The sequence below is a fragment of the Diadema antillarum genome, unplaced genomic scaffold (genome assembly GCF_040938485.1).
Source record: "Diadema antillarum isolate AM-2024a unplaced genomic scaffold, OU_Dant_1.0 scf00000112, whole genome shotgun sequence".
Lineage (NCBI taxonomy): Eukaryota > Metazoa > Echinodermata > Echinoidea > Diadematoida > Diadematidae > Diadema > Diadema antillarum.
Window position 1 is genome coordinate 1,238,177 of NW_027271001.1, and position 19,650 is coordinate 1,257,826.

General features: G+C 39.7%; 1 protein-coding gene across 1 annotated transcript; it reads right to left on the minus strand.

Moving 5' to 3' along the window:
* Positions 1–768: 768 nt before the first annotated feature.
* Positions 769–16,538, minus strand: LOC139719558 (N-lysine methyltransferase setd6-like). The gene is made up of 10 exons (XM_071630969.1): positions 16,524–16,538; positions 15,293–15,443; positions 13,429–13,576; positions 11,801–11,929; positions 8,300–8,573; positions 5,045–5,143; positions 3,444–3,623; positions 1,921–2,011; positions 1,296–1,456; positions 769–879 (listed from the first exon to the last, which is right to left on the minus strand). The coding sequence occupies exons 1-10, from the start codon at positions 16,536–16,538 to the stop codon at positions 769–771; spliced, it is 1,359 nt and encodes a 452-aa protein (XP_071487070.1).
* Positions 16,539–19,650: the final 3,112 nt, after the last annotated feature.

Below are 19,650 nucleotides of genomic sequence, written 5' to 3' on the forward strand. Positions count from 1 at the left end.
TTATCTTTTTAATCAAATATTGAATGTTCAACAAATAGAATAATATCATCAGAGCTTTGGGAGGACCATTTGCCAAAATGATAACCTTTTATAACAGATTTGGGGCTTTACATTCATGAAATATAATGTTTGTTGTGTACAGTTTCCTTGCCAAAAAGGAGGAAAAGAAAAAGGAAACTTTGATTTAATTCTATGTTTTACATGATTTGATGGTGATATGGCATCAAACTTATAGAAGTGAATAATCGAGTTGTACATTCATTTTGTATGTCATGGTTGTACTTAATGCTAACAAGAGACAAAAAGGGAAAGACACCCGAGTCAGTGCGAGTATTCAAAGCATTTAAGGAAACAAAGAAAATTTCTCATCATTGGCAGTCTAGTTTTATGACGTCCTTGCCAGTCGGCAAAGAAGCCACTCCAGCACACATGATGATCGGTGGGTGAATAAAGCACAGCAGGGGTTATTTATCTCGAACACGCTGTGTACAGCTGCCTGATAGCCCATCGCAACTCCTTAACTGTTCCACGTCATGTTTGTGTCTACAGCAGCACTTCAGCTGCAAAACACGTCATCTTGAGGATTGCCAGCATCTCTCACGAAGTCCATATCTCCATGGTTACTGTTTCTCTCATTGATTCTCCTTTATTTCAAAATGATTAGGTTTTGATTTTCTGCTTCTATAAAGAGCACGACTACATGTTTCTTTAAGTGTTGCTGGACATTACCTTTGAATGATCATAAAATGAAAGGTTTGAAAATAAAGTTCAACTCCAAGGAGTCCTGCAACACCAACACTTCATTGGTTTCTCCTCGTGTTGTTGCTGCTGCTGTTGTTTGTATTTCTGTCTCTCCTGGTCCCTCCATTCTCTGAGAGCCTGTGAACATGTTAGGCAAAAGTATGACAGATGTACTCTGTCCAGATGTTATCTATCTCCATGGCAACGCTTAAGGCTCGACCACAACATCCAATGGATGCACTGATGGTGAGTGCAGACAGATCTAGTGCGAGGCGATCATTGCATCTGCAACTGCACTGTACTACATCATACAAGAACAGCCGTTAAACAGTAATTTCACGTCAGAAATGTGGGAATGGAGGTAGCACTTAATTTCAAAACAGCTTTCCAAGTTTGAATCTGTTCTCGCAAGTCTCTCATCCAGATAAAACAACAGCACGTACTGGGTTATAACGGACAGAGCGAGGGCGCTATTCTATGCCCCCCATGCATCAGAAACGTCATGTGTGTAACTGGCGCAATCTTTCCAGCAGCTCTCTCTGTCCAGTCCTCACGTACAGCGCATACCGCGATCGGGAGCTCAGTTCGGAGAGCAGCTCGGGGTCGGCTAGCGTCCCTTGGTCCTCCTGGGCGGTTATGGCAAAACCGTCCAAACACCTGGTGGCTACAGCTGACAAAAGTTCTCTCCAGGACTCTGGCAGCTTTGGGAGATTTTCTGGACAAGACAGACAAAAAGACGTACAGTCAATCCTTCTGAATCTGTTTAACTAATCATTTTGGACATCTCATACCTGGCTCTTTAGAATGCTGTATCCTACGTCCATAGCCAGGCAATGATGACAATTTATGACAATGCATGATATCAAAAATCAAACATGAGATATATTTGAACTGTTGGAATATATAAAATCCTCATCTATATAAAAAGAATGTTTGTGGTTAGAACATTCTTATACGGTGACAGACTGTATTAAAGGGAAATCATTTAACACCACACATCCATTTGATTTTTGCGTCACATAAAGGAAATGCAAGTATGATACGATATAAACTAAGCATGATGAAACACAACACAAATACCAGTGCAAGTGTGAATGGCACCACACAAGCATGCTAAAACAAAGCACAAATATTAGTGTTAGTGGGAATGGAGATGAGAGACAAAGGACTGGGGCTTACCGTTTTCGAGGGACTCGTCTGTCTCATCGTCACTGCACCAGCCATCGTCCTCGAGGTACTTGACAAATTTCTCGTTCTCCATTGTCAGAACCTGGGGGGGGGGGGGGGGGGGGGACAGAGAAGGGAGGGTAGAAGAAAACAAAAACGGGAAACAAGAAACAGAATTCTCACTCTCTCTGAGGACAAACTCACAGCAAGAACTCATTAAGGACATTCAATTCAATTTATAAAGCTGATACCAAGAAGCATTTACTCTCATAAGGCCCCCCAAAAAAAAAATTGTTGCATTGGCGTAACATGAGATTTTCAAATAGGGTCGGTCGGGCGGATTTTTTTTTTTTTTTTTTTTTTTTTTGCTACCTGCATTTTACGTGTAAAACTCGTGCTCAGCTCAGTAAACAGTTACAACTGCTGCACCGAATGTGCTGTGTTCATCTATTCTACAAATCATTTATGAGGCCGATATTACTGGAATTATACCCCTTCACAGAATTTAAAGATGTTGAAATCCCTATCCTGAATGTTTTCACTTCATATTTTACTATTTTGACGTAGATAAGATAGATGCAAATTGACCCATATGTACGATCTTTTCATCGCACACGGCGATCTCTATTACAGTCCCACATATACAGATTCGTGTAAGTTCTCCACACAAGAAACCTATGGCAAAACTGTGCACAATACATCGCAGTCTGAATGCTATACACTGAATAAATCTTGTTAGAGTACATGTCCGTGTTGGAAACAGATGACGTACTGATCAAGGAAGGCTTATGCGAGGCGCTAGATCTCTCCCTCGTACATCCGATATCCCCAGAGCCGTTTCCACTTCAGGGTTTGTGCGATCGCGATCGCAATCAACAAGATATTTGATATCGATAGCAAAAAAAAATAATAAAAAAACATGGGGTCGGCGGAATTTTTAGGGTCGGGCGGGTTACGCCAATGCAACAATTTTTTTTTTTTGGCCTAATGCTAATGCAGTAATTTCCTCTTTTTTTTTTTCTTGCCATTGGTATGATGTCTTAGACAGCAAAGGCTACACCACTATTATCACTTCAGAATAATGGCAGAAATACAACAGTACAATCCTCCTTGAAATGAACCAATAGATTCTTTGACAGGATGGCTTTCACAGATTGTATTGAGAGAAGTCTTGCTGCTGCTTTATCACTCTAAGTATGCGACATGCATAAAGCGGAAAAGCAGTAAAATCACAGAAATTCTTCAGTTCTGTTACCAATACTAAATTCAAGGAGAGTATTTTGCCGGATGCAAAGTAGGTTTACAAGAGCACATCTGCAAAATCCTAAACTCATTTTCAGGCATTCCAAAGTACCGTAATTCTCTTTTCTCTCTCTCTCTCTCTCTTTTTTCTCTCATACTAGGCAGGGGAGTGCCTGACTAGTATTGTTACCGTTTTCTTGTGATTAAAACTTGATTCAACACAGCAACACAGACATAACATAGGGTTTTCTTATACGTATGAAGCATGTAAAACACATTGCTTTGAAGCCAACCTTGAGGGCGGTATACAGTTCCTCATCCGTCAGAATCCCACTCACGCCCACTATGAAGGATCCGTCCGGCCTAAGGATATCCCCCTCAGTGAGGTAGGTCCACTTCTCCTCCAGTACCTCCTTGTCGTCTGGATGAAGGCGGAGGACTTCCTCATACAGGAACTGACAGGGAATGTCCACCTGGGCTCGTCGCAAGGAGAACACAGACGGGTAACTTATCGAGAGACTTACTTATTGTCGGACAGACTTGTACAGTTAGAATCTAAAACGGCTGCAGTGATATTTAATTTCTGCAAGAAGTATTGACAATGCTGTGCCAATGCACAGGGAAAGCTCTATTTGATGTCACATGAAAAACATGGAGCCCTATACATATCTCTATCTCCAAACTACCATACATTGTAGTTCTATAGTCAAGATCTCAGCAATTATTACCTGTTGGGAAAAGAAATGGCAAGTCATAAGCTCTGAAAATGCACTTCCATTGTGATGTGGCAATATTTCAGTCATGATAAAAAGGGAAAAATAAGATCCAATTACTGCATACACGCTCTGCCTGAGCCTGATCCACAGTAATTCTGCATTACCAGAAGTGTGCACGTGAACACTGAAAGTGAGATACTGCTTGACTTCCGTGCGTTGCGCATGAGTGTGTTAAGATGACCTCGTTCATTTGCACGTAGCGTAAGGACCTGACCGCTATCTACGAAATGTTGAAATGAATATGCGATAGGGTTAATGGCACATTCTTGGTACAACAAAAAGTAATCTTTATTTTATGAATGCCTATCATCCCTCTTGGGACAAAGATCACCAACAAGATTTCTCCAACCAGGTCGGCTCCATGCCGGTCTCTCCACTTCCCTCCAGGTAAAGCTTAACCTACATTAGCCTGAAAGGTCCCATCTCCAATTCTATTTTTTTATTATTATTTTTTTTTTTGGTAGTCCCTGTTCCCTTTTACCCTATGGGCTCTAAATGAGTGCTGCCCTTGTGATATTTTGGATTGGTTTTTGGAAGGCGTGTCCAGGCCAACCCCAGCATCTCTGTAGTATTTCCTGGTCTACGGGCTGCTAACTTGTCCTTTCCCACAACTTCCGATTGTTGATCACATCCGGATAGTATATTCAGCACAGGTAATTTCTGGTCTAAAACAGTAAATTTTGGAGTGTGCTGTAGTTTTGAATTTCTCCCTTTTATTTTTCGTTCTAAACTTTACAATTACTATTTTGTATTTCAATTCAACAAAACTTGTTGAAGATGCAAGCAATTACACCTGAGTTTGTGACTAAAAGGCAACAATACATGTATATAGCAACTAAACAGAAATAAATGCAAATAGAGAGCGATCCTATTCATACATTTTTGTAGAGAATTGTGGCTTCAATAATGTCTCCTTTTCTTGTATTTTTCATAATCCTAAGTTTTGATTAGAACTAACCATTGACCGATATCTGCCCCACCAAACACAAAACAAAACAAAACTAAACAAAACAAAAACATATCTTTGCTTGAAATGTGCTACTATAAATAATGTAAACTGATAATAGCTATTTAAAACTGATTCCTCAAATCTAACAAAGACTACTGGCAATACTCACGGTATCATAGCAATTTTCTGCATGTTCCTCGGCAAAACCATACATGTGCAAAAGTTCCCAGTTTGCAAGATCTCCGTAGGTGTTGAACACTTCCTCACCCTAATTCAGAGAAAGAAAGAAAGAAAGAAAAAGATAAGAACAGTAATGGTTAAGATTTTCTATAAACATTTACATTTTTTTTTCTAATCTTCAGAGCATGCCTTGCAATATCCTCATCACTTCATATTTGCTCTTTTACTTTGATTACAGTGTGCCAAATCAATCAAATTATGGAACTTGATTTTCGTTCATTCCACTGGGTGAAACATAAACACTGCTTTGGACATTTACAGCAATATTTCTGACAACCCATTACTATTTTGCACAAACATTCAACAGATATGGAAGGATTATGTAACATTGACAAAATTGATGCTTGATGGTGCGGGAGTGATAGAGAAGCTACGCTGTACCTGCTTTCAATAGGTTCAACAGGTCAAGAATACTGTGCATTGGTCGAGAGCAGTGCACCGACTTTTACAGGACACAAGTTTGTTATATAAAATAGCATACATACTTATGATACAGGGCCGGCAGTGCATGACAAAAGTTATAGTGCATGCAAAATATAACGATTGAAAATGATAACCGACTAATCGATTTGATATCGGTTTTTGCTCCCTTATTTTAATCATCGGGTACTGAATCCCGCACCTTATCGACGCGATTGCGCCACAATCACGATATCTTTTTTTCGATACTATCGTTATTATCGAAGTTTGATCCATCGCCGCCAGCAACTCATGTACTATTACGTATATGTGGGGGACTCGACTGGTTCGGCGGTACATTTAAACATGGAAGCTGAAAACAACAGGTTCGCTACTCTAACAGAAACTGATCTAAGCGACATCTTGGACAATAAGGACGCAAAGAAAACAAAAGATGTCATCAAATACGCCCTTCGAATTTTGAAATTGTACTGCTCGGAAAAAGGAATCAGCCTGACGGATGTTGAAAGCAAGTCAGCCCAACATTTGTGCCGCTTTCTGCATACATTTTACGCGGAGGTGCGCAGGGGAAATGGGGAACTATACGCTCTTTGATCACACTTGGTTTTGGTCTTCAGCGACACTTTCAACAAACGCTTGACGTAAACATTCGTAGCGATGGTGACTTCAAAGGTGCAAATGATATGTTTAAAGCTGTGCTACACAAAGTGAAAGAGGCTGGGAAAGGATCCGTATGGCATAAGGACCCTATCACCGACGAAGACATGTCAAAAATCAAATCTTCACCTGCCGTCTCACCTACGACACCAAGGGGTCTCCAGAATAAGGTTTTTTTTAGATCTAATGTTGCATTTCTGCAACAGGGGAAGAGAAAATCTCCGCAACATGAACAAGGGAGATTTTGCTGTCACAACTGACTCTTCGAATCAAAGGTATGTGTATCTGGCTAGAGACATGAAAACCAAGAATCACCGTGGGAAGGGCTTGATGATGAACAAAGTCAACAAGGTCGTATGTATGAGACCCATAAGGATGACTGCCCCGTTGAATCTTTCGTGAAATATGTCTCACACCTACATCCACACTGTGATGCATTGTGGCAACAACCAAAAGCAACCACAAGGCCTGGCCATCCATGGTACGACAATTCTCCCGAAGGTGTGAATACTCTTGCGAACAAAATGTTGTCGATTACTGCTGAAGCGCATTGTTCTAAAAGTGTATACCAACCACTGGCTTCGGGCAACTTCAATTCACAAACTCGATAATGCTGGATTCGAAGCACGCCATATAATGGCAATCTCCGGGCACAAATCTGAGACAAGCATAAAGCATTATTCTCGAGTTGAGGAAGAGCAAAAGCGACGAATGAGTTTGACCATTTCTCAGGTCCAGTCGACGCCTACAACGCCTGCCACAAGCATGTGCTTGAATCCGGTTGCGCCTAGACCTGGTCCTACTCCTGCATGTAGTCCTGGTCCTAGTACTACTACTACTACTGTTAGCTCTGTCGCTCGCAGATCTAGGCCTACATCTAGTCCTAACGTTACGGCTGGACTCGCGTCACCCCACACTTCTCCTATCAACATCAGTTCCAACATAAGTACTAACCAGCAACTTCATTTTCATGGATGCAAAGTCAAAATTTATTATCAGAAGTAAACGAACAATCTCAATGACGATGTACAACATGGGCATGGTCTTATGTTAAAGGCCTATGCCATTATGGAATTTCATGTTTGGATCTTGTGTTCGGTGTTCCAGAGCGTTAATTACGTGTTAACTGTTGACTGTTAAGAGCTTCTACTGTTACTTCCGGATTTTGTCTACAAGGGAAAAGGATCATTTTTGTACACAGCTTGAAAGAAACTTGTATTGGTAAGTGATCTGGACTTCCCTATTTCTACCTATTTTTATAATTCACCTGGGTATGTATACTATTTTATATAACACATAGTGCATGAGTTCTTCTTGCACTGTAACAATACAAGCACCTCCAAATTCTGAATTTGCCCTCAGGCAGTTACATTCAATTCGGCCCGCAGCCTCATTGAATATAACTAGCCTTCGGGACAAATTCAGAATTTGTCGGTGCTTATATATTTTTATAGTGCATGTTCAGCCTCATGCACTATATATAATTATAATATCAATTACGATCATGATGACGATAGATGCTGTAAACATGCTATCATTAATTTGCTTATAGCAAGAGTTTGTGCACTTTGCAAGAGATGGTTAGCAATACATCCAGTAATTACTAAATGTACAGCTTCCAGTGCATGCACTATATTTGATATGTGTCAGTAATTAATAGCAGACATAATATGATTACAAAATATGGATTTTTGGCAAATCTTTTTTTTCCCCATTTTTGTACAAGACAGATGCACAAGTTTTTTTCATGCATCAGCAAGAATAATGTGCATTTCGTATTAAAGCATGGAAATTAGTCTAAATACACTCAGCTGCGCAGCGTGGCTTAAACAAATCCATAGTTACGTTGTGCACACAATTCCTACTAATGCACCGAGACCTGTGCATTAAAAGCAACACCCGCCATGATGAAGTCCTTGGGGACCAGCAGCTTACTTTTGTTATATCAAAATTTTGATATGGCCAAACACTAAAGAATATAAAGATGATTAATACGTGATGAATTTGGGACCTGAATTTTAACTTTGTTGTAATGAGAGTTTCGTTACAACCTTGTTCGTCATATCAGCAGTGCACTAAGCTGAGCAGTGGTTATGCATCGACTGACCTTTTTGATATCACTCACTGCCACCATGGTCAGGCTCTCCTTCCCAAAGTTCAGGTGAGCATTGTTCTTTGCGATGTGGTTGAGGGCGTCTGCCAGGGGAACCATCATCGGGTCGCGGGAGGATCCTCTCCCCGCCTTGTCATCGTCATCATCATCATCGTCATCATCGACGGCGTCGTCATCCTCGTCATCGTCGTTACCAGGATCTGTGAAGCTGTACGCCATCACGAACGCGACCACCTTCTTGTACAGCTCAAGGGTGTGGACTTCAGTACTGTCATGATAAAAAAGGGCATGATTGATGATAATGGCCCTCACTGCCTATTTATGAATTAATAAAGACTGCTTGGCTACACCGCATACACATCATAACTGCAACTCTATCTATAGCACTTGATTATTCCTTGCAGAAAGTTACATTTACGTTACATTTTCAAAGTTTAGAGCAATATCATGTTTATCCCTTTCCAAGAACTCTGCTGCATTACAAAAAGAAACAACTTTGATAATAAAGGTCTATGGGAAATAACATACTTTATAAGCCAAACAAAACTTGAAATTCTACCTGCACTTTCACAGACAAAAGCATCTTACATGATAAAGGTCCATGGTAAGTAGCAAACTATATACCAAAACAAAATTTATAATTCTAACTGCACCTTCGCACACAGTTGAAGTGCAAATCTCCAGCTTATTAATAATTTCATCAAGTAAAATGATATGTATCGAAGATTTATATATTTGGTAGATGAAGAGTTCTTATTCCTGAAGAACCAACTACTCTTCACACACATGTATGGCACAAACCTGTTAGAACCTTAAAGCCAAGTAAACTAATATCATCTCCTATTGACCTCTTCTATGCAATATTTCTATACCTCAATTGATGACTCCTGGAGTCTGATTGGGTGAACTTGGGAGCATAAACCAAGTAAGTGCCTTCAGCCCCGTAGTGCCCAAACTGCCCCATAGGACCCCACCCCATGGTACTAAACCGCCCTCTTCTACAACATAGAAGTACTTACGTACGTACTTATACATGTACTATAAACCCTTGGCTTCCATGGTATAGAGCGAGGTGACCTTTGTCCGCTGCGATCACAATGCAAATACATAGACAGGGCAGATGCGTGAATTGGCTAGCGTGATCACAGTTGACCAAGTAAAATTTCAAGCCCTTTTGTTCCATATGTGACCGTGCATCACAAAACCAACAGAAGTCGCACCCCTTGATTTCACGAGAGCACTGAAAAAGGGTGAAATGGATCAACCGAGTAAATTTTGATTTTTCTGTATTTTCTGAAAGACCTACATACTGTTCTTCTTCTACATTAGTCGTAAGTTTGGGATCATAAAATAATGGGAAAGTGGGTATTCCACAGATTTTCTACAACCCTTTATGGTAGAGTATAGTGTGATCAGGTATGTCTTAGAGGCTCTTTTAATTAAAAAAAAAGCAAACCTTTGCACACTCTTCACTTTCAACTCTACTAACTTTTGAAAGGATAGTGCTACTGCTTTAGAAATTAGCATTAAGCACAGACAGAATGTGTCTATAGAGCATGCTTAATTTCAGCTTAATTTGATAATCCCTTTATTGTTGTTGCTCAGGTGGTTTACATCCTGTTTTTTGTCTCATTCATAGCAAAGCTAACAAGGCTTGGTAAAGATTAAGTGCTTAAATAGACCCTGTACTTTAGAGCCTCTGTTCTCAGTTCATACTTTTCCAGAGTGTGAGCATTCTTTCCAGTATTTAGATAGGTTAGGGGAGTCCATTTGAATTGAGTTATACATCATTATAAAGCTTAGAGTCTGCTCTTTATGAATCTGCCCTTAACTCTTAATGTGCCAGGCCCAAAACCCCTAACGTGCCAGAGGTTTTTACCTAACGCCAGAACGTTTCGAGACTAGACTGACAATGAAATTTAAAACTGCCATATCTCTGAAACTATTGACTGTTTTGAATTGAGTTCTACACAACATATATCAAGAAATGTTTGCTCTTTCGTGTCATGCAGTCAGTTTGCCACAATATCTATCTGAATCTGAAATATTGCAGAAATATTTGATACATCAAAAAAATTATTAGAAATTTTTGTGTAGTATGGAAAAAAAGAGTCAGTCTTGTTTTTTCTTCAATGGAACGCTCCCTTGACTCTGTGAGAAAGTTTTAGAGCAACATTTCCTCTTTCAAATGATAACAAAATTGCCTTCTAGAATTGTATGATTCCAAAGATACTAGCAGTTTATTTTGTCTTGGCAATTTCTCTTTCTGCCTCAGTAATTAATTCCCAAATCTGAGTCCTTTAGTCCCAGATCCTGTATTTGAAACTAAAGTAATTGTCCCGGGCCCTGGAATAGTGTCTTTTGTCCACCTGAGAAGGAAGAACCTGCTAATCCTCCTTTTGTCTACGTGGACCACGGGCGGGCGTACTCTATTGAAATCGGCAGGCCTTTGTCCACGCGCAATTCCTATGCTAGGGTGGGGATAATTAGTGACGTTCACCAAAACAAAAGGATGAAAGACTTGACCGATGAACGAAAGCTGACCCTCTTTGAGGGACAAAATCAAAGCAGCTTCCCGCAGGACAGCGTCCAAGCGGAACAATGCGAGTGGAACCGCATAGACAATACACGCAGAGTCAATAGCATACACACGCGTGGTTTACCTATGAGACTTTTGATCCATACACATCTCGCAGAGGCTGCAGATTTTCCCGATGTGAGAAAAATACATCTAGCTGAAAAATCGTGTATTTACTCAAAATTTTCCTATGTAAGCATGCTCATATTTTTAGTGGAAACGATGGCTATGCTAATCAGCTACCAGTACATATCATTGGCAGTTGCTTGGTGTAACACATTACGGTACCACAAGAACTTAAATGATCAATGTTTTTCTCGCTGTTCTTAGTCGCCGATTGGCGACCATGGCACGTCAGGACTAAGGTCGCCGTTCGGCGACCATGGCACGTTAAGAGTTAAAATTCCATGTCTGGCGACTTTTTGTTGGTTTTGTGATGCATGGTCACATTTTGTATCTATAGTCACTCAATGTAACAGCACAGAATCATGATATCACAGGCCTCATTCACAAGACTACATTTGGGGAGTTCATCAGTAGCACCGAAATCATGCACAAGCCCCAGAAGAAGGATTCTCAGTGATTGGAAACCAAATTTAATCTAAACCTGATGCTCTGCTTCAAATTGATGTGTATGCCTTTTTGCAGCAAGCCAGGGTCCCATTTTAACCTGTTGAGGACAGGCTGATCTTGTTATAACACATGATTCCCTCAACACCTTTTCTGGTTCTATAATAGTCATCATGGCCGTCGCAACCAGGGGGCTGTTGATTATACCCGCAAGTGGCACCAGAAATATAGACTGGGGCTCCCCATTTTTAAAAACCCAGCACCGGCAATGGTCATTTCATGTCCACCTGTTATCCTATTCAACAGAAGCCACATATGATAATGACCGTCCATCAAACCCCATGTACCTGAATAAGTCTGGGTTCTTCTTGATAAAGGGCAGGGCCACTTCTTCGTACTCTTGCGTCATCTTGTGGATGTCTCCCGCTACGACCTCTGGCACCCCCGTTCCCTGCAGCTCCCGTTTCAGGAACGAACTGCATATTGAGAAGAAGAGGAACAAGAATACATACAAAATACCAAGTATAAAGCAGAATAGTGCTTTCCCTAAACAGTCTACCTCGTCTAGTTCGACATTGCACGAGATGGAAAATTGACTAAGTTGAAGAAAGCTTCTACCCCCATGTATCTAAACATGTGTTAACTCTCCTGTGTAAGTTGAAATTCATGTTAGTCATACAGACTTTCATCAGTCCCTCTAGATTCAACTTAGGCAAGGTTGACTGTATCTTAAAATCTACTGGGGCCTCTGGCCCCATTGCCTCACATTACTCTCAAAGTAAAAATGTCATCTGCTTCTTTCAATTAGCTTTCTACAAAGTGTATGATTAGATTTTCTTTAGCATAAATTTATAGTTATTACCATTATTAGATAAGGCAAGCCTTCAGCAATGCTTGAGCAAGCTATGTAGTTGGAATAGATTGCCTATTTTTCAAAGGGAAAATCTGAAAACCAGTCTATAATATGTGGTTTTCAGACTACATTCATATCATCATTAGATAGTAGCAGTTGTATCGATCTCTGCATCTGCGTTTCAAGGAAAAGAGCATGGCTGCGCTTAATGTATCATTCCATAGTAGCCATTACATGAAAAATGCAACATATCTGTTGTCAGCCAAATGACCATATGGGTGATGGAATTTTTTATAAGGTGCCTCCTTCCTTTCAGCCAACAGATGTCTATTTGTTTGTATTGTTGTCATTTTCCATCTGAAATTAGAAACGATGGTTGAATATCCCATATTCAGTTGCACTAGCTGGTCTTCCATGGGGTCACAATGGCAGGGGGGGGGGGGGGCAATTTTACTAGGTTATGCACCCTGCTCTTTGGGATGAATGAATGAAGCGAAATCTTTTACATATATATGAGTCGCAATGCTTTTGAACATGGGACCTCCATTTAATGCCCTATCCGAGGGACAGAGTGTTTTGCCTCTACTTGAGCAGACAGTATCGTCAGTTGAGAATGATAAGGGCCTTAAGTTGTCACTAAACCCATAGTGTTCAAGACCACTTAACGTCCTTCTCATTCTCAACAGACGGTATGATAACATTCAACACTGTTCAGAAGACTCACCTGGATTCTTACACACGCCAGAAACGGCTTTGAAATGGCTGAGATATCAAAAAAACAAAGTAAAACAAAGTGATTGTAACAAAAGATGGGTCCTACATTCTATTAGGATTGCTTTGTTTTGGATAGGCCTATCTCAGCCATTTCAAAACCATTTTTCATCACATAAACTTTGAATTCCTCTCACAATTGTACATGTATGTTCTTTCATATTTCATAAGAGATTTCTCACTATCTCAAAATGTTGTTATAAAAAACAAAAACATTGGAAACCTGAAGCCCCATCTCATCCAAAACTAAACCAACCCTTTAAAATACCCTCCTGAATCTTCTTCTCTTCTCCAATGTCTCCTCCTCTTAGAAGAACAAAACTAAAACGTATCATTTTAAATGGGGCCCACCTGTCCCAAAACATTGGCTGGTCCAGCTCGTTGTAATCTGGGAAAAGGTCAAGATAAGGTCGCCACTTTGATTCAGCGTTGCCATACTCGTACATCACAGTCAAGATGAGGGGGACCCATCCACTTGCGCTTCTGAGTTCTGAGGCACCTGAAAGAAAGCGTGAAAAATCAGCTTGAAGTCAACCAAGACTACCACTTCTCTGCATTTACTACATGAGATGCAAGATGATCACAAGCATTCAAACACTTACATGTATTACCTCCGTATTCTGTTGCTGCTGCTTTCCAATAAAAACAGCACAGGATTTGCGGAGCTTTTGGATGTGACTGTTGCACTGTGCTAAATATGAATCATCCCTGACTTTCATCATCAGTGGAAGAAGTTTGCAAAGTTCTGAATATCTCTTAGCATTACCAAAGTACCCTTCATCTATTCATTCCAAAATAATATCAATATTGCATGTACATATGTGACCCTGCACCACAAAACGCAGAAAAAGTGGCCAGGCATGGATTTTCAGTTAAGAGCATATTCTGAAAGAGCAGACTTCAAGCTTTAAAATGATGTATAACTCAAATCAAATGGACTCTCCCAACCTATCTACTATATTGGAAAGAAAGCGCACACTCCTGAAAAGTGTGAACTGATAAAAGAGGCTCTGAAGCACAGGGTCTATTCAAGCGTTTAATCTTCACCAAGCTGTGCTACCTGTGCAATGAATGGGACAAAAAACAGGGTGAAAACCACAGGTTTAACCACAATGAAGGGATTATCAGATTAAGCTGAAATAGAGCATGTTCTATCAACACATTCTGTCCATGATAAATGCCAACTTTCAAAGCAGTAGCATCATCCTTTCTAAAGTTATTAGAGTTGAAAGTGAAGAGTGTGTACAGGGTTTTTTAAGAAATGAAAGGGAGACTCTAAAGACACACCTAATCACACTATTCTAAAAAAAAGTGTTCCGAGATAAATTGCTTAAAAACACACTTTCCTGTTCATTTTATGATACCAAATTTTAGCATAATGTAGAAGAAGACTTGCTCTTTCAGAAAATATAAAAAAAGCCAAGATTGACCATATTGACCCTTTTCACCTATTTTCAGACCTCACACAAAATCAGTGCGTGCGACTTTTTGTTCGTTTTGTGATGCACGGTCACACAGTACATGGCCTACATTAACAGGCTACTGTAAAAGCTGAAATTTTTGAGCAAGTTATCTTTCGCACTCAGCAGGGTAAGATGAATTTGGCAGGCTTTTAATTCCGCGGAATGAAAACATAAAACAGTATAGACAAATGACAAGCAACAAATCTGCACAAATATTCACGCTAATTTCAAAGTGTGCGAAATGCGCCAAAAATTTCAGCTTTTCAAGTAATGGATTCTGAAACAGCAAGAAAACAATACAACCATAGTTTGATATTAAAATAGCAATTCTACTACTTTACCAGCAATGAAGAATCAGTGATCTAGTATTCAAACTTACAAAGACATCGCAACATTGTGAGTAATGAGACATGATATTTCTGAAGAATAAAACTGATTTTCAAAGAAACATTACCAATGGTACCATTTTTCACTGCTATGAGGTATAATGACTCAGCCTATTGTAAGGACAGTGATACATGTATCGATGTAGCAAAGCACATCTTCATTCAAACTAATGGGGAACCACCATGATAGAAAACACTCTAAAGCAAGCCATCCATAATTGGACCAAAAACGCCATCCAAAATTCGACCGTCGGCTACATGTAGAAATCTATATGCTTTTGCGCTTGGTCGAATTTTGGCACGGGAGGTCAAACCTTCGTGCAGGTTTTTTACATTTAAGTACATTTTACAACGTAGGTGGCCTACCCTCTTTTAGACAAGAAGCTAGGATACTGGAGCAAGTCTCTGGATGAAGAAGGGCTGCTCTTGGCACTGAGAAGAGAATCTCTCCCTTGAAAATGTCTTCCACAGCCACCATGCCACACTGGGCACAGGAACCATGCCTGTTGACAGTCACCTGGAAAAATGATGAACGGGTGGCCAATGGCCAAATACAGCCTCCAGCAATTTAAAGAAAAAAAAATTGATACATCACCATAAGCATGTTAATATATATACGTGCCAACTCTACTGATTTGGGCACGGGCGTTAGACTGCCGCTTTTTAGAGATTTTAGCCATATACCAATATTTTACTCAAATAGGCCTAAACCGATTTTGTAGCGAACCTGTCATATTAGATAAAATGAAGGTCACAATTCCCCTTCCTTGCGCATTGATTATCTCGAAAAGTAGAAGTATGTTCAAGCACCAAAGTGCATATTTTGAAGTTGAAAAACCAAAACGCGCCACGTGGACAGGGGGACACCACTCTTCCACCCCCCCCCCCCTCCACGCAATGCACACTCGGTCTCAGTCACCTTGCTCCCTTGCAAATCTACCACTTTAATGTTAGCACTTCTTCAAAAATGTTGGCAAATATGAAATTATCATATTGTATCTAGACCCCTAGACTCTATGCTAATACTGTATGCACGTTAGATGGAGCCCGAACGCTTCATGTTCACGCTGGTCGCAGTTAGAGTCCAACCAACAAATAGACTAGAATGCAATTTGATTTGTACATTTCATTATCTTGAATTAAAAATAGTAAAATTGTATTAAAATCTTAACTAAATATTATGATTTGAAGAATTAAAGAGAAGGAAAGAGAGAAGTCCCTTGTATCCAAGTAATGAGGTTGTTTACAACCAATTCACATTGCCATTGATCACAATGACTCAATGAGAGAGTCAGTAATCATAAATTCTCATTATAAAAAAAAAAATGCTAACGTTAAGACTCTACAATACAGTTAGCCCAACCAGATGCTGTAGTACGCTGTGCGAATACAGCGTCTGACCAACGAGGCATGCACCTTCAAAGTGGGGAACCACAACACAACTACAAAACTTATCAAAATTTATACGTTACTCACGTTAAGTGCATACTTCTATTACAGAAGGTTCATAAGTCCACATAGAGAGCCCTCACGATAAGTCCATTGAACAAAAAAATAGCACTTTCTAGCGCAGCAGAACAGCGAAGGAGTCCCTGACCATCACAGGGTTCATCGTTGCAGAATGCAAAAATGGCGAGTGACTACTCAGCAAATTATGCGTGGGCGTGCATGGCTGGAAGTGCAGCGATCTACTGCATGCATGCGCTCTATGGTAGCAGCACGCACGGTCAACAGATCGAGTGAACTGCCAATTATCAGATGTACCGTTTGCACTTCCTGCATATTAAATCATCATTTTCAGTAAGTTGTAAAATGTGAATTTCAATTTTGATAGCATATTATATATGAAGTCTCATTATTATTTTGTTCGTTCGACGAATTTGAGGTGATAAAAAATGAACTAAAGTATCAAAATTCAAAGCGATCGCCATGCGATCGCTGAACTCTCTTCGTGTTTGTCGGTCCATTGGTACAGCCCTGTCGCGCTACTTACACAGCGACTGGGCTGTGTATACTATAGTTACAATACAGTAAATTTACAGTGGATCCCCCTGGTAATACTTTTCTTGAGAGATAGACCAACTTCCTTCAAAGCTTCTCTGATTGACTTCATTAAAATTTCTAAATCTTGATGAGGTCTATACAAAACAACGACTGCAAACTGGTCGGGCCGTGTTATCGTTGATAGCGTGGCTGATGGCAAACCACGTGCTGGTATGGCAGGCCTAGCACGAGGTGGTCACCGCGACCGGTACGGTGCGTGCGGTGTGGCTCGTGGATCGTGGATGGGGTGATCTGTGGGTGTGATTACCTTACTGTAACTGTTAGTCTGTAGCTACATGTAGCTCGCTGGTCACTGATAAACAAGGCTAAGAGTAAGAACGTTTTCCATACCTTAGGGTTAACATCAATTTCCTGCTCTCTACACCAATCCAAGAATCGAGCACAGTCTGAATACAGCACTTTGGAAGGCTTAGAGTTTTGATCACAAGCAGTGTTTTCTTCTCGATCGTCATGATCGTCAAGTTGTCTTTTTGCCATGGGCGCCGCCATATTGATGTAGCGTCCTCTATCGGCACTACTGAGTTATGGGTAGTCTCCCCGCCCCGGGCGCGTGTTTTTTTTAGACGGCGCAGATTGGGGACCCTAAAAATCTATTGGGGACCCTATCCCTAAACCTAACCCTAATCCTAATCCTAACCCTAACCATCAAACCCTAACCCGAACCCTAACCCTAACCCTAACCCCAACCCTAACCCTAACCCTAACCAAAAACCCTAACCCAACGTTTTTCCCATAGGTTTAACACGCGCCATGCCCCAATCTGTGCCGTCTTAAAAAAAAAAAAACGCGCCCCGGGCCCCCTCAGCTCCCCAAACAAGATTGTCAGTTGGTGTTTTTCAGTTTTTCCTTGTTATAGACTGGACAAGTAGTCTTGCTAAAAGCTTTCGCTCACTACGATACCAAGTGAATATCTGAAGATAATTGTGAATTAGGAATCTGCGAAGATTTGGGAAGTACAGGATTTCCAATTGTATATTCTTTTATCAAACTGAAACACTTTCATCTATAACAAATAGCAGACTATCTTCTGCATTGAGCAAAACCTTCAGCAACAACAGAAAAAAAAAATCCATAATAAAAACTACCAATGACCAAAATAATCTCAATAAAATCTACAACACCGGTTGCAGAGCGGTTGAAATTCTCCCTGTTCCAAAATGCCTTCTAATCAGGATAGACGATAAAAGAAGAGAAGCAAGAATATGAAATGAAATGATTTCATTTCCCCATTCTTTCTTTATTTTTTTATTTTGATTTCATATCTGTGTAAATTTGGAGCCCCCATGCACCATCCACGCCAGTTTGAGTAAGGCTAGCAAGTGTGCATGATGGCTACAACAAAGTGAAATATCATAATATATAATAACTTTGGTCAGAGAATGCAAGTTTTGGGGAATAGTCACGGAATCACCATTGTTAATGGTTTATTTGAAGAGTTTGTTCGCAAAAACCGATAAGTCCATTTTTGAAGATTTTGAAGTACGGTCTCTGTCATAAAGTACAAAATAATACCTTTTAAATGATATGAAGAGTTTGTTTGCAAAAACCGATAAGTCCATATTTGTCAAATGGAGATATTTGCGATTAAAGGTCAAGAAAAATAAAGAGAATGATTAGAAAAATTTTGCTTCTTTTGACCATAACTTCAAAAATGTACCTTTATATGTAGTGACCAATATATCATTTAAAAGGTATTATTTTGTACTTTATGACAGAGACCGTACTTCAAAATCATCAAAAATGGACTAATCGGTTTTTGCAAACAAACTCTTCATATATTGGTCACTACATATATTATAAAGGTACATTTTTTGAAGTTATGGTCAAAAGAAGCAAAAAATTTCTTATTATTCTCTTTATTTTTCTTGACCTTTAATCGCAAATATATCCATTTGGCAAATATGGACCTATCGGTTTTTGGGAACAAACTCTTCATTTTATTATTATCCCACTGCATAATACTTTATACTGCTTTAGTGTTCAGGAAGTGCATTATATTTTCGTTGTGTTGAAATAACTTGAATCTGTTCCACGAAAAAAATTGAGGTTAAAGGTATTTCATTATGAACGTATGTAGATGGAAGGTAGATGCAGACGAAGAACAAAAAGGGAGGTTAGAAGGAGGGGAAAAGAAGGAGGAGGATCGATAGGCACAAGGAAACGAGAAATAGCAAGAATTTCACAGAATGTAAATACATTGTATTAGTATGTCTTTTCAGTTGCTTACATATTGGCCGTACAAGGGTAATTACAAATTCTAATCACACATCATTATTACACCAAAGAAGTCTTAAATTTCACACGCTAGGACAGGGAGTAGATATGGCCTACAAAGTACGAAAAGAACAACAACATACTTGACAAACGATACAATGAAAAAAAATGGGCATAATAAACGGCAGATGGTGTTGCGAGAGAGTCAAATAAAACGAAAGATTAGACATATATACAATAGATATATAGATATATGAATATCAATAGATATGATTGTGTAGATAGATAGATAAAGATAGGTATATTGTAGATAGGTATAGAGAGTATATATAGGCCTATAGACAGAAAGATGGCTTCATAATGTGAGATTAAAAGAGAAAAGTAAAAGTTGTTCAGGGTTACATTAATAAGGTGGAGTATTACTTCGATTGCAGTAGCCTGAGTCA